This window comes from Scyliorhinus canicula, chromosome 14, assembly GCF_902713615.1.
Source record: "Scyliorhinus canicula chromosome 14, sScyCan1.1, whole genome shotgun sequence".
NCBI classification, from domain to species: Eukaryota; Metazoa; Chordata; class Chondrichthyes; order Carcharhiniformes; family Scyliorhinidae; genus Scyliorhinus; species Scyliorhinus canicula.
This window is the reverse complement of record NC_052159.1, coordinates 143,066,846-143,083,124: the sequence shown is the minus strand read 5'-3', so window position 1 is coordinate 143,083,124 and position 16,279 is coordinate 143,066,846. Positions and strand designations below refer to the sequence as shown.

Here is a 16,279-nt window from a genome sequence, read left to right as displayed (position 1 = left end):
AAGCTATTTTAATACTAAGATGACACAGTAGATCAAATGAACCTTATCAATTGGGTATTTGCATTACTGTTGGAGTTACACACGATCATGAGAGGCCTGGACACAGTAAATAGGGACTAACTGTTCCCACTCGTGAAAGCATTGAGAATGAGAGGGCAGAGGCTTACGATCATTTGCAAAAGAAGCGAAAGAGATGCGAGGAAAAGCTTTATCATGCAGCGAGTGGTTAAGACCCGGAGTGCATTGCCTGATTGAGGTGGAGGCAGGGTGAATTGAGGCATTCACAAGGCGAGTAGAAGTGGCATTTGAAATGGAAAAATGTGCAGGGTTCCAGAGAGAAGATGGGAGAATGGCATTAAGTAAATGACTCATTTGGAGCGCCAGTGCATATACGATGGGCTGAATGGCATGCTTCTGAGCTGTTCAAATTCTGTGCTTGTATGATGTGTCGATAGGTTGGTCATTCTTTCATCGGACGGTCCGTCCGTCTGTCCGTCAGTCGGTTGGTCAATCTGTCTCTCTGTCCGTCTATATGTCTGTCTATCTGTTTAGCTGTTTGTCCAGCTATCTATCTATATAAAACATATATATATTATAGAGCATAGAACATACAGTGCAGAAGGTGGCCATTCGGCCCATCGAGTCTGCACCGACCCACTTCAGCCCTCACTTCCACCCTATCCTCGTAACCCAATAACCCCTCCCAACCTTTTTGGTCACTAAGGACAATTTATCGTGGCCAATCCATTTAACCTGCACGTCTTTGGACTGTGGGTGGAAACCGGAGCACCCGGAGGAAACCCACGCAGACACGGGGAGAATGTGCAGACTCCGCGCATACAGCGGGGAATCGTATCTGGGACCCTGGCGCTGTGAAGCCACAGTGCAAGCCACTTGTGCTACCGTGCTGCCCCAATTATGGAGTATATATTGTCCTGAACAATGTATAATTCTGAAGTTGAACATATGTACATATTTGTGTGTTAAGAAAGGTAAAATGGTTTCAGTTTCAGTTGTTTGTGAATCTTTGCGGCTGGGATTCTGAATAGATTATTGGCTAAAGCTCAGGGCTTTTGGGTTTGTTTGCATATGTGCATTTTTAATGAGGTGTTACAACCCTGAAGTTAAAGAGATGGGTTAAAAGGGTTTAAAAGTTTAGGGATTCTGGGGAGAAAAACACAAAGTCAAAATGATTGTACTGTTGCCTAGTGACAGTGGTCCAGGGGCAGACACAGACAGAAGACAGAGAAGAAAGTTCAGTGTGTATCAGAGAGCGAAGACAGGGACTTTCAGCTCTCTGAGAAGACAGCATAACAAGGTTATTGGGATAGCAATTGACTGAATACTCAATTAAAGTGCTCAATAAAGTAATCAGTTTAGCAGAGGTACGTGTTGAGGACTGAGTGTGGAGCGCAGTTGTTGGGTGTCTCGGGGAGAGATACAAGTTGGATGAAAAGCATCGAGTGGCCGGGAATTCACCAGAAGAAACCCATTTGCAACTGTGTCAGTCGCAAGCGAGAAGCCTTTGTGTGTCAAGCTAGTGGTAACTCTTCACTGATTTACCTGTTGCTAAATATATTGCTGGGGTAAAAGAATAGTATTAACTTGAAGCACTTTTTGTGTTTGAACTGAGATCTGCCCAACCTTTTTGACGGTGGCATATACTTCATTTTTAATTTTTAATTTAATGTTTATTCTGTGTATTAAAAGTTCACCAGCAGATTTCTGTGAATTCGTTCATTAACTTTCCCACACAATTTCTGCAAAAAAACATTAAGATCTATCAAGTCAAGTTTCACTTTGGGAACGGACTTATCAAATATTACTATCAGCTGGGATTGTAACAATATATAATATATAAATATATACACACATACGTACATACATACATTCTGCTAAATATACCCTATTAATTCTAGACAGCTTGCATTATTAATACATTATTCATTATGTCTGCAATATTCCGATCCCAGTTGATGTCATAACTAGACAGGAAGATCCCAGAATGGAACCCTGGCTCAAAGGATCGTGGTAGGATTCTCCATCATGCTGCAACCGTTTTCTGGTGCAATGCGTAGCATCCCACCGGCGGGAAAGTTGGAAGAACAGAATCATAGGACTGCTAATTCATTTTAACAACAAGAAAAAAAATTAATTAAACAGGAAAAAATTGGATTATCATACAAAAAGCCTTATCTTAAAAATTACACACAACTTTGGGATTAACACGGATTACTAAATACATCTTAATCTACAATGGTCTTATTAACATAAAGTCCCTTTTAAACTCACAAGATGACAGTGGGTAAATAAACCCTCCACTCTGCACCAAATGAATGTTTGTTGATGCCTCCTCTGAATCCCTTCAGATGATTGCCATGTCAGACTTTCCAAACTCCACTTCCAAAAACACACTTTAAAACCTTCTCTCATAGGTATGCTTTCCCTTAGCAGTTTGCATTCCGAAATCCAGACCAAGGTTTCCAAATAACACTTTTAAACAAAGCTTCTGCTCCATTTTTAACAGAAAATCCAGGAAAGGCTTTTACACCAACCCCTTTAGAACTTACTTGCCTTGACTGCTATGCAAACTGCTCCCAATTTTTTAACTCTTGATTTCCAGACTGTATGGTATCAGACGTTTGATTTACCTTTGAAGGCAGATGTACAACTTTAAATCCGGTTACTGCAATTGACTCTTTTACTCAAAGCGCTTTTTTTTACTCTTCCTTGATTTTTTTTCTAAACAATACCTTGGTCTCTGTTCACTTAACTCCAGATTCTTCATTTCTAGTTTCCTAAACTATTTGGACTTTAGGTTTCCGCCATCTGTTTTCTTAACTATTACTCCATAGTATGGCTTTTCCTCTAACACAGCTGAGAGAGATGTTCCCTCTATACCTTCTAAAACCAGCTCTGACAGAGCTGTGTGGGCTACCTTCTCTCTCTCACACTACCTATCTCCAACTGAAATCAAATTGGCTAAAATAAAACTTACCTTACTAGGCCCCAGTTGCTTAGTACTGCTGGGTTATTTACTCTTCACACCCGAGCCCTCTCTCAGCACAATAGAAACCAAATTAGAACTTAACCAACCCCCACACATACAAAAAGTGTATGCTATAGTTAGCAAGAATCTAACTATAGATTTTATACTTACAGGCACAGAAACATTAAATTAAACACATTTAAAACTGTACCTTATTTCTAACCCTGAACCTAATTCTGTGGTAATAGAAAAATGCATTGTGCAGGTGATAAAACAAAATAGACAAAAAAATTACATTACGCTGTCTTTAGAAAGAGCTCCTGATGTTATGGAATAAATTTAAGACAAATTTTAACTTCCAGTGTTGAATTCTGGAACTAAACGGCTCAAGCTCTGGTCTTGCGGTTTATGATGTTATCTCACCTCATTGATCAAATCATTGGCTTGAAATCAGGCTGATACGAATGAGCATGTTAATCAATTCTACAACATTCTTGCAAGCCGGGCTACACTTGTCACAGTCAATTTAGTGCTTGAGTTTCCTGGTGCTTTTGAAGTACATGCAATCACGGCATACATGATGCATATCATGTGTGCCAGCACATCACAATGGTACTCCACATTTTGCGAGAAGCAGAACTCTGTATGTATATCTGTGTGTGCAGTCCATGTACACTGGCTATATTCATTATCTCTAGTGCTGTTTCACAGTCTACTGGCCTGAGGGGTAGTTAGAAAGTAAACCTGATGCACGCTAAGACAAAGTGAGGTCTTTACATATGCTGAATTCTACAACTTCATTTTGCAGCTGCCGGAGCCTTACTCCACTCTTAGACCACGACCACGAGAAGCTCAGACAAAGTCAACTGTGATTTGGCTGCTGTGTACATTTTTTGCAATGTTTGACACATTCATAACCGCAGCTAGCATAACAAAAACTGTAGACTATACAAGTTTACGAAACCATTTTCTTTCAAATTTAGTTGAGAATAGGTTTATTGGATAATTAAAAAACAGCGCTGATCATAATTTGTTTAATGGTTTTGTGCAGGGAATTGCCAAGTTTTAGAACTTTATACAGTGAGGCTGATCTTTTAACTGGAGAGGCTGCTCATTACCATCTAAGATTTCCATTGTTGGAAATATATTAATTGTTGCATTAGAATATGTGGGGCTCAGTTGATAGCACTTTTTCTTCTGGCTCCCACTCCATGGCTTAAGCAGAAAAATCAAAGCTATCACTCCTATGCAGTACTGAGGGAGGGCTACACATTTGGAGGTGATGCGTTTCAGATGATATGTTAAACTAAGTCTCTGTCTGTGCTCCTCAGGCAGATGTTAAAGATCCTATGGCGCTATTCTGAAGATGAGCAGGGGAGTTATCCTTCAACCAGCATCTGTTATCTGGTCGTTGCCACATTGCTGTTTGTGGGAGCTTGCTGTGCGCAAATCGGCTGCCACGCTTCCTCTATTACAACAGCGACTACACTTCAAAACATGCTTCATTAACTGTGAAGTGCTTTGGGATGACCAGTTTTCAAGAAAGATGTCATACAAAAGCAAATCTTTTCTTCTGTTGAAAGCCGCACTATCTTTTTACAATGAGCCCATTATCAGGTTCCCGTCTCCCTCAAGCAAAGAAACAAGCAGCCAACATCTCCCTCTGTACATCTGCTGAGTGATAGTGAAGGAAAGATTAAAGGGAAAGTTAACAAACCCAGATATTCATTCAGAATTTAATAATTTCACTGCCGTATCTTCAACTGGTTGTTTTTTTTTGCAACGAGCTTCAGAGTCACTGAACGGGAGTCAATTTGGATAGGGAGTGATTATAGGATAATTACTGATGTTTCTTTCCTATTTCCTTCCTTATCCTCTCCAAGCTCATCTCCAACTCCCTCATTTCCATTAAACTCTTCACCACCTAGCTTCCCTCCAGCGCACTACACCAGCTGACATTAAAGTTCCCTCTGCGTAGACGCTGTCTCCCTTCCTTTCAAATCCATCATCAAACCCACCCCAAAGATGTTAACTTTCAAACACATTGCCCTTGAAAACTACCATAATACCTTTTTTCTCTCAAGTTTTGAATGTATTATTGCCAACCAGATCTATGCCCATCTCCTCTGCAGCTCCCTGATTATTTAGATTTCTACCAGTGCCATAGCACCAAAATGGTCCGAACCAAAGTCACAAACGTTATCTGTGACTATGCCTATGGTATTATGAAGTATTTATTCTCCTCATTCTCTTTGAGTATACTGCACCCATTGACCTGGTAATGTTCACCACCTTTCTCCATACGGCTCCTTTGCTATCCAACTCAGACTGATTATGTGATTCTCCCTGAACCAGACTACCCACAAACTCAACATACATTTAATCTTAAACTGAGATTTCAACACAAGACCACATCCCTAATATTATCATCCTCCATGCCTACCTCAACCTATCTTCTGCAGAATCCTCTTTCCCTTGCATTTGTCATCTCCAGCCTTGACTATGGTCTTTATAGACTTCTGTAAATCTGAAATTTCATTGCTTATAACCCATTCTTCAGCAAGTTCACCTACCCAGCATCCCTGCCCTCACTTGCGTACATTGACTCCTGAGCCCCTGACAACTCTAACTATAAATCCTCATTTTTAAATTTAAATCCCAGCACAATTTTGGTCTTTTCCATCTCTCTAACCTCCTGCTACGCTACAACCTTCCCCAACAAAACTGTCCTTTACTGACTCTGCACCATTCTCTGAAATTCCCTTCACTTATCTGTCATCCTTCTCTTCCCCTTTAAGACTCATTTAAAGCAAACTTGTTGACCCAGCTTGTGTGTTCCTTTCAAATCTCTCCTTCTTAGGCTTGGCATCCTTCATAAATGCATCTGTGAAGTGCCTTGAGTGTTTCTCTATGTTAAAGGCACAGATCAATAAATATTGATGATAGTGATAGAACAAAGAACATAGAAACATACAGCACAGAACAGGCCATTCGGCCCACGATGTTGTGCCGAATTTTTGTCCTAGATTAAGAACAAATTAATCTACAACCCATCATTCTACCGTAATCCACGTACCTATCCAATAGCCGCTTGAAGGTCCCTGATGTTTCCGACTCAACTACTTCCACAGGCAGTGCATTCCATGCCCCCACTCTTCTCTGGATAAAACCTACCTCTGACATCCCCCCCCCCCCCGATACCTTCCACCGTTCACCTGAAATTTATGTCCCCTTGTAATGGTTTGTTCCACCTGGGGAAAAAGTCTCTGACTGTCTACTCTATCTATTCCCCTGATCATCTTAAAAACCTCCATCAATGTTTGGTTTGCTTTTAGGATTTTTCATCAAAAAAGACCAACAATGTTATGGATATGTAAAATGCCACTTTGCTTGTTACGAGTCAGTGTTTTAATAGTAATCATTAGCAAATTAGGTTGCGGTAGGAAAAGTGAAATAATTGGAATTGAATTCTGGGCTTGATGCCCTATTTGCTAATGGTCTACTAAATGATTATGAAGATTACGAAGTACAGTTACAGCAATAAAGGCCAAAGAGTAGGAAGGTGGGGTTTGAGTAATCCTCACAATTCAAATGCGTCTCATGTAGCTAAAAGGTGGTGGTGGTGGGGGGGGGGGGGGGGGGGGGGGGGGGGGGTTGTGAAGATCTGAAGAATTTAAACTGATTCTTGATCATGGAGCATGAGCATGGAAGTTCTAATCTGCCCACTGCGAGTGCGTTTAGATTGTGTTGGCAGGAATTATACCCTAACATGCATCGTAACACTAAAAAAGTCATCAGAACTCTTATATTTGATCAGTAATTATTGTAGTTCTTGTTCACTAGGGAGATAGAGTAAAGGTGCCAAAAGAAGCAAGAAATACAGACCTTTACTGATATTGTTAGAAGAACATTGTTAGAAAAACTTCCCACTGCGGAAGTATAGATATATTATAATCCCCTATCAACTGCAAACTTGAACAAACATTTTGTAACATGAACAAATGTTAACTTTTGAATTGGAACAAAGCTAGAATTTCCTGCTAAACCTATCATTATCGCACAGATGTGAGAAATTGATATATTAACATGCAGAATGTTTAATATGCTCATAATGCAAACTACTAATGTATTGTCATTTTAAACGACATACAATCTTTAAGATGAAGCATCTTCACACCCACGCGAAAAGTGCATATACAGATTGGCACAGTGGTTAGCACTGCTACCTCACAGCTCCAGGGACCCAGGTTCGGGTGACTCTCAGTGTGGAGTTTGCACTTTCTCCCCGTGTCTGCGTGGGTTTCCTCCGGGTGCTCCGCTTTCCTCCCACATTCCAAAGATGTGCATGTTAGGTGGATTTGCCATGTTAAATTGCCCCTTAGTGTCCAAAAAATGTTAGGTGGGGGTACTGGGTTATGTGGATAGGTTGGAGGTGTGGGCTCAGGTTGGGTGCTCTTTCCAGGGCCAGTGCAGACTCGATGGGCTGAATGGCCTCCTTCTGCACTGTAAATGCTATGATTCTATGAATATATCCATATTTCAGACGGAAGCATGGAAGCATCTCTAATAATAGCTTGTGGCAAATAAATTCTGACCATTCTTAATAAAACCTTACTTTGTACAGTTTAAGATTAAAATAGAAATGCTTTGCATTATAATTGTTTCAAGGCTCTATGCGAAATGATAAAGAATTAACTGATAAAGAATAGTGTGTATTTCCTTCTGACTCCCTCTACATTAGCGACCATGCACTTGGAAATGTGTTGCTTGGGTCAACCGTGATTTTCACAATTTCCGTTTAGTGGTTTAAAATGTTTACAAATGCATATGTCATGGCTTGGCATTGAGACTGATTAAATATCTGTTTTGTGCATGAAAAAAGTTAAAGGATCATTATTAACATCACTTTTTGGCATTAGTGCAGAATATACCAGATTGTTTGGTTAAAAGCTGCAGATATCTATCATCTCCTTTGCTGCTTGTCATTAACAAAATGAAGGGATTGCCCCACTTTCTAAGAAACCAGCATGCAAACAAAGGTTTCACGCACAAATCAGTGTTTTAGGATGAAATTATACAGCACAATATTTTTAGTAATGGAATACAAAATGCAGCTGACAACACTTGAGATATAGTGCACAGTGGTGGACTGCGATTTGAACTTTGCCTACTATGGAAGAAATCTGCAAGTGCACAGCATGGAATCATAGAATTGTTCCAGTGCAGAAGAAGGCCTTCAACCCATCACCTCTGTACTGGCTCTCCGAGTGACAAATCACCCTACTGGCCCCCCCATTCTCCAGCACCAGGTCATCAAACAGAATCTGCCACTAGTTCTACATGTTAAACTAGCTCGATTTATTTTGCACAGCAAGCTGCTCAAAGTGTCAGCTGAAAACGATGCAGCGAGCAAAACAGGAGAGTGTCTGGGACCTGAATGAATGGGACAAGCAATTGTGCACCTCCTTTACCAAACAGATTGAAGGATTGTGACAGAGACAATGTAAGAACTCGAAGGAGGTGCAAAGCAAACTGGGTGAAGTCAATGTCAAATCAGGTACCGGGTCAGAAAAATAAAGAGGGAAAGAAAGATTGGATTAAGAGGGAGAGAAAAAGACGGAAAAGAAACGTAAGGGAAAAAATATATAATTTCCCTGTTTCTTAAAGCTCAGACAACAATTAAAACTTGAAAGTATAAGACTTAGCACTTGCAATAGTTAATGTTAACTGCCTGTGAAGCTGACCGGCAGTAATTAGCACTTATCATATTAAAAGGATACTTTAGAGTGGAATAGGCAATTAGTCTTATGCGGCTAATTTAATTTCTATCCACTCACAAATACTGAAACTTTACACTCTTCAATACGTTTCACTGGTAAATCGGACAGGGAGATACCACCTTTGCTAAACTAACAGTGGAACCATACATCTTGGACAGCAACGTTCAATGTCCTCAGTTAATTGCCCATCTGGCCTTGACGAAAATCGCTGAAATATTTACCCACAAATAAAAGCATGTGCCGTTAGCCTTGCTATTAGTTCGAGGGCAAAATCTGCTACCGTTCTGCTCATGAGTAAAGGGAGCAATGGTCAGTAAAAGGATTATTGTATACACCGCCCAGCAGATCCAACAAGAGAGGGGGCAGGTATTTTTTTTTAAATACCTGGTGACCGGAGTTATTAATCCATCTGGGTGAAGTTCCCAAGGTGGTGGGATGGTTTTCTGGAGAGGTCTCCCACCTTCTCAGTTTGGGATGTCTTACTTTGCTAAAGGCGCTACATCAATGCAGGACGTTTACAAGGATGGTTCCAGGGATGAGAAACTTCAGTTATGAGGATCGATTGGAGAGGTTGGGATTATTCTTCGCAGAGAGGAAGGCTGAGAGGAGATGTGACAGAGATGTTCAAAATCATAAGGGGGCTGGGCACAGTTGACATGGAGAAACTGTTCCCGCTCGGAAAAGGATCAAGAACAAGAGGGTGCAGATTTCAAGTGATTTGCAAAAGAAGCAGAGGCCGGAATTCTCCTGTTATTGGGATTCTCTTTTCCCGCTGACGGCGCACGCTGGCCCACGGGTTTGACGGCGACATGGGGTGGCTTCAATGGGAAATCCCATTGACAAACGGCAGGAAGAGAGAATTCTGGTGCTGGTGAATGGTGCGCCACCAAAGAACACACGGCTGGGGGGGGGGGGGGCAGAGAATCCTGCCCATGATGTGAGGGGAATCCTTTTTCACACAGTGGTTGGGGTCTGGAATGCCCTGCCTGGCAGTGTGGGGGAGTGTGTTGGGAGGTTCAATCGAAGGAGACATTGAAGAGGGCGTTGGGTGATTAATTGACCAGAGACAGTGCGGAGGGGGACGGGTAAAGGCAGGGAAATGGCACCAAGTCATGGTGCTCGCTTGGCGAGCTGGTGAAGACGTGATGGGCCAAATGGCCTCCTTCGGCGCCCCAACAATTCTGTGAATCTGTGATTTCAGTTTGTTGAGAGTAATGTGTGTCCCCCCCCCCCCCCCTCCAAAGCTAGGCGCATATCCCCAGTCAGTTTGTAGATAGAATCAAGGGGCGGCTGAAATAAATGTCAGTCGGTAGACAGTTTGCATTCAGCATCTAATAACAGATTCCCTCCCGTTTGTGACATGCAGTGGATTCGACTGCAAAAAAAGGTGCAAATATATTGCAAGTGTGAAGACAAATCTCCATTGTCTCCTCCCCATGGCTAAACTTTCCCCGTGAACCATAACGGTATTCAGACTTTGCAAAGTTTCAAAGTTGCTTTGCAAATTCGAAGTTCCAGGGAAAGGTGGTTATTCATTGATGCTTTATTGCAATAACATAGCGGCTGCTTCAATGCTCTCCCCTTGCCACTACAAAGGGGTCACTGTCTCTCCAGCCCTGTGCCCCTGAGCCTTACCTTGTACACAGTGATGGGGATGTCGATGATAATGTGCAGCAAGTCCCCCAGAGCCAGGCTGGCGATCAGGATGTTGGGGCCATTCCGCATGAACTTGTTTTTGTAAATGATCCTGAGCAGGGTCGAGTTGCCGATGATGCCCACCACGAAGACCAGGCAGGAGACGATGGTGTTGATGTACTTGAAGGTGCCCCTGATCTCCGTCCGCACGGTGCACATGGGGCGCATCCTGCCGCCGCCGGTGCCGTTCTGGGCGCCCGCGCTGGAGTTGGAGGTGCCCCGGTGCCCGGGCACACCGTGGGCAGTGGGCGCCGCGCCATCCTCAGCTTGGCTCTGGCCCCGGACGCTGAGGACTGATGTGTTCCCCAGGGTGAGGAGGATGAGCAGGAGGAGGGCTCCAGAGCCGAGCATGCTGAGCGTCCTTCAACAGCGGGACAGTCACTGGGAGCCGACAGGCATTTCCCCTTGGAAAACAGGGAGAGGGAGGAGCTGGAAGGGGTGGAGGGAAGCAACACACACAAAAAGCACGGGATTCAACCAATTCCACTTGCTCATTCCAGGCAGTTGTGGGCAAGGACTCAGATCTGTCAGATGGTGAAATATTAGCATCGAATCCTCCAGTCAAAAGTTCAGCATATCTCTGATAATATCGACTGTGATACTGGGGGAGTGGGGGGAATATAACTTTCTTGGCAATAGAATATATCCAGCCAGGCTCCCTAATGATGGGCTCATGGATGTGCAGTGTGTTAGGGAAGAAGCTTTTCTTTTCTGTTTCATGTTTTGAGAAATCAGTTTCATATGTTTGTTTACCCTCCTCCCCATTCGCATATTCCCGGGCAGTATAACAATTTATCCCTTTCCAGTTGCTCAATGTTGAATATCTCCACTTTACTGCTTCCCCAACACACCCACTCTCTCCTGGATCAAATCGCCAGCACCTCCCTCGTGTTTATTTTCCACATTCCACTTCTCCAGCTATTTCGAGGATTTTTGGAGTGTGTCTGTATCCTCAGCCTTTTTGCTGTTGTGACAGATCCCCAGATAGCACACACACACACACACACTCACTCACTCATACACTTGTTGGAGATGGGGGAGGTCAGATTCTCTCTCTGTCTCTCCCTTAGAGAGAGAGGTTTTCACCGGGAGAGTTAGCCCGCAGTCACTGGGCTGGGTTGGAGAAACTGCTCTCTAATCTCTCCCCGGCTTCCTCCATCAGTCAGTCGAGATCCCGCCCGCCTGCCTCACTCTCTGCATCACTGCCTGTCCGACCGCAGCCAGTGAATCGCTTCTTCCCCTCCTGTCTGAAGGGCTATTCATTTTTTTTCTTATTTTAGGGAATCATGCTTTGCGAGGCTCCCAGACCAACTGAGACAGATTCCCACAATCGCCAGCACCCCTTGCTAATAATTAAAAGGTTAGCGCCCAATGCCTCGTTCCATTGTTCAGCTCGGAAGTTGGGACGTTCTCTTTGAGGGGAGAGAGGGCAGGGAGATGTGAGAGAGGTGTTCAAAATCATGAGGGGTCTGGATAGAGCAGATAGAGAGAAACTCATGAAGGGGCTCTGATTTAAATTGGTAAAAGAGGCATAGGCGAGATGAGGGAAAGTTTTTTTTTCCCCACACACAAAGTTGGTTAAGGCCTGGAAATTAAAGCCTGAGAGTGTGGCCCAGGCGGGTTCAATCGAGACACTCAAGAGGGAATTTGAAAAGAAACAATCTGTAGGTTTACAGGGAGAAGGGAGGAGTGAATTGCTCATTTGGAGAGCAGGGGCTGTTTAGCACAGGGCTAAATCGCTGGCTTTGAAAGCAGATCAAGGTAGGCTAGCAGCACGGTTCAATTCCCGTACCAGCCTCCCCAAACAAGGGGCTTTTCACAGTAACTTCATTTGAAGCCTACTTGTGACAATAAGCGATTTTCAGGTACAGACTCGATGGGCCAAATGGCTTCCTTTTGCGCTGGCGCAATCTGTGATTCTGAATTCAGTCAACGGAAGCCATTTTGGGGCTAACCCAGGATTTTACATCGTATTTTGTCCGTTTATATCTGAGGCATTGTGTCCCGCCAAATCAATTTCACCCTCTTCAATTATTTAAATTGATGTGAATCTGCAAAAAGCATTCTGGATCGAAGGAGATCGGTAAACTTAATTTTAAAAATGTGCAAAAACCTGTTAACCACTCGCCCTGATAGAAAAGTAAATTGATTCTCTTTCAGACATGGAATGCAAAAAAAAACCCAAAATGTGCTTCTTAACAAAATCTAATTACAATTCGCCTCTGATCTTAGCATTGGATCTAAGGTCTCTGAATTCTAACTATCGCTCTCAATTTCCTTCTGGCAAGAGAGATAATTGCAGAGGTGGGGTAGGTGTTCTGATTAGCTTGAGAAGAGTGATCAAAGGAGGCAGTGGTGCAGTGGTATTATTGCTGAACTAATAATCCAGAGTCATGATCCAGAGACCCGGGTTCAAATCCCACCATTGCAGATGGTTAAATAAGAATGGTCTGATGACCATGAAACCATTGTCGTATTATCGTAAAAACCCATCTGGTTTGCTAATTTAGGGAAGGAAATTTGTCGTCCTTACCTGGTCTGGCCAAAATTTGACTCGAGACCCATAGCAATGTGCCCACGGGGATGGGCAATAAAAGCTGGCCCAGTCTCCTGGTTATCCCTCAAGCAACTTTAAAAAATACCCAGAATATCTGGTTGTCATCATATCGTTGTTGTGGGAGTTGTCAGCAGAAATATTTGCTACCCTGTTACAGTAAACTCAAAAGAGTACTTCGAGTAACTCGTAAGCACTTTGAGACTTCCTGTGGCTGTGAAAAATGCTAAATAAATACAAATCTTTCGTTCTGAGATTTGCAAAACTTCTCTCAAAAATCCATGATGCGTTGTTGCTTCCCACATCCGTACTTATCTTTCTCTCAAATCAATGACTGAGTTTCTTGAACTAGCTCTGCTTCGTGGACTCTGATCAAAGTCACAAGTCACATCCATCATGTTCATGACTATCCATGCTGGCTCTTCTCAATTTGTCCCTCAGCATTGATTCGATCCCCCACCATGGCTAGTCTCCTCGGCTGAAACAAACCATTTGTATCTTGGGTGTCCTATTTGATGCTGCGTTGCATTTTCAACTCCATCACAAGGAATGCCCACTTTGATATATATCACTTCTCTGCCCCTGCCGCAGTTGATCAGCAGCTGAAACCAGCATCCATGCCTTTGTAACCTCCAAAATTGACAATTCCAGGACTTTTTTGGGAGTTTCTCATCTTCCACCCTCCAGGAACTTGTGGTCCTAACGCACGCCAAGTCCCATTGCCAACATTTCCGACAAATGTACGTGTGCCTTGCCATGCAGCATATCTGGAATGTGCCAGGCAGTACAGCAAACATTCCCTTTAAGATGCACAGGTGCACAAACGTGTAACAATCCGGAATTTGCCACATAGTGAAAGAAACATTCCTTTAAGATGCACAGGTGCACAAACGTGTAACAATCCGGAATTTACCCCGCAGTGCAACAAGAATTCCCTTTAAGATGCACTGGTGTATGGGTGTGTAACAATCTGGAATTTACCATATAGTGCAAGAAACATTCCCTTTAAGGTGCATGGGTGCACGGATGTGTAACAACCCAGAATGCACCATGCTGTGCCACAAACAGACTACGCACAACAAAATGAAAACAGAAATAGAGAACATTACCCATCAACCCCTGTGCAATCTGGCTTACATTGACTTCCTGTCCACGATGCCTCAATTAAAAAATTCTCATCCCTATGTTCAAATCCCTCAATCGTCTCTATCTTTATCTTACAACCCATCATTTCTTCCACTCTTGTACACCCCCCCACCTCGCCCTATATCCCACCATATGTGGCCATGTCTTCAGCCACCTCTGCTTTAAATTTTCAAATTTCTTTCTAAATTTCTCCACCTAACTGACCTTCTTTAAGATGTTCTTCAAACCCGACCTCCCTGACCAAGTTTTCGTCACCTGCCGTAATACATTTTTCTTCACCTTGGAAACAATCTTCATCAGAGTTTGTACCTTTGAAGTGCCTTGAAACATTTCACTCTGTTTTACTCTGTATAAAAAATCAGATTTCCTGGGGTGGTTGGGGGGAAGGGTAGGTGGGGTGGTGTGGGGACTATTGAGCACAACATTATGCTGGCCAGATGATCTGTCTATGTCCTTGCTGTTGATTTGTTTCTTATTCCACTTGACTCTTGTTCTACTGGAGGCTTCCCACTTTATATTTATTTTTTTAATCTCCCTTATCATTCACCTATTTAAGCCATTCACACATTATTACTGTCTTGTGCTAGCCTTTGATCCCTCTCCTTACACTTCTCATTATCTTGTACCATTTAATGATCCCCAGTTCACCACTTAGCAGGCCATTGTGATTCTTTGTGTGCGTGTGAGAGACAGAGTGGTGTGTGTATGTAAGTGAGTGAGTGTGTGTGTGAGAGAAAGTGTGTGTGGGGTCTGTATATGTGAGAGAGTGTGTGTGTGTGAGAGTGTGTGGATATGTGTGAGAGTGGGGTCTATGTATGTGAGAGAGTGTGTTTGTGTGTGTGTGAGAGACAATGGGGTGTGCGTATGTGTGAAAGAGAGTGTAAGTGTGTATGTGCGGTTTGTGTATGTGAGAGAGAATGTGTGAGAGAGTGAGAGAGAGTGTGAATGTGTGTGTGAGAGGCAGCACGGTAGCACAGCGGTTAGCACTGTTGCTTTACAGTGCCAGGGACCCTGGTCCGATTCCCTGCTTGGGTCACTGTGCGGTGTTCTCCTCGTGTCTGCTTGCTTTTCCTCCGGATGCTCTGGTTTTGTCCCAAAAGCCCCGAAAGATGTGCTGTTTGGTGAACTGGACATTCTGAATTCTCCCTCAGTGTACCCAAACAGGCGCCGGAGCGTGGCAACTAGGGGCGTTTCACAGTAACTTCATTGCAGTGTTAATGTAAGCCTACTTGTGACATTTATAAAGATTATTATTAAAGTATGTGTGTGTGTGATGAGACCATCAAGTCACGCGACACGTGGTTAGAAGCGAACAGTGGTTTTAATTGTCTTACAACAGAGCCTGCCTGTGATGACATGAACTCTAGATGAACTGGCAGGCAGGCTCACAACAGCAACCTTTATACTTCCGGTTAGGGGGAGGAGCCATGGGCAGAGCCATGGGCGGAGCCAAGGGTGGAGCCCAGTACAAGCTCCTCATCTCCCCCTATGGGTAGAGCCGCGCAACTACACATGATCTAGTACAAGGTACAGGCTCAACACATGTTGTACAATACAGTGTGGATTATTAGTGTTTATAATTCACCACAGTGTGTGTATCTGAGAGAGAGAGAGAGAGTGTGTGTGTGTGTCTGAGAGAGAGAGAGTGTGTGTGTGAGAGAGAGGGAGAAAGTGTGTGTGTGAGAGAGAGGAAAAGAGAGAGTGTGTGTGTGAGAGAAGGAGAGAGTGTGTATGAGAGAGGGAGAGAGAGTGTGTATGTGAGACAGAGGGGGAGAGTATGTGTGTGAGAGAGAGGGAGAGAGTGTGTGTGTCTGAGAGGGCGAGAGTGTGTGTGAGAGAGAGTGTGTGTGTGTGAGAGAGAGGGAGAGTGTGTGTGTGTGAGAAAGAGGGAGAGAGTGTGTGTATCTGAGAGGGAGGGCGAGAGAGTGTGTGTGTGTGTGTCTGAGAGAGGGGTAGAGTGTGCGTGTGTGAGAGAGAGGGAGAGAGAGTGTGTGAGAAAGAGGGAGAGAGAGTGTGTGTGTGTGTCTGAGAGAGGGGTAGAGTGTGCGTGTGTGAGAGAGAGGGAGAGAGAGTGTGTGAGAAAGAGGGAGAGAGTGTGTGTATCTGAGAGGGAGG

The 16,279-nt window shown here is 43.6% G+C and overlaps 1 protein-coding gene across 2 annotated transcripts in view; it reads right to left on the bottom strand.

Moving 5' to 3' along the window:
• LOC119977441 (endothelin receptor type B-like) overlaps positions 1-10,976 on the bottom strand; it is a 46,004-nt gene extending 35,028 nt beyond the window's left edge. Inside the window, exon 1 of one of the 2 annotated variants that reach the window (XM_038818352.1) lies at positions 10,405-10,976. In XM_038818352.1, coding sequence (XP_038674280.1) covers positions 10,405-10,815 — 411 coding nt within the window. In that variant the 5' untranslated portion in view covers positions 10,816-10,976. The remainder of the gene's footprint in view (positions 1-10,404) is intronic. The other variant, XM_038818350.1, reaches the window with a different exon arrangement.
• Between the last annotated feature and the right edge of the window lie 5,303 nt (positions 10,977-16,279).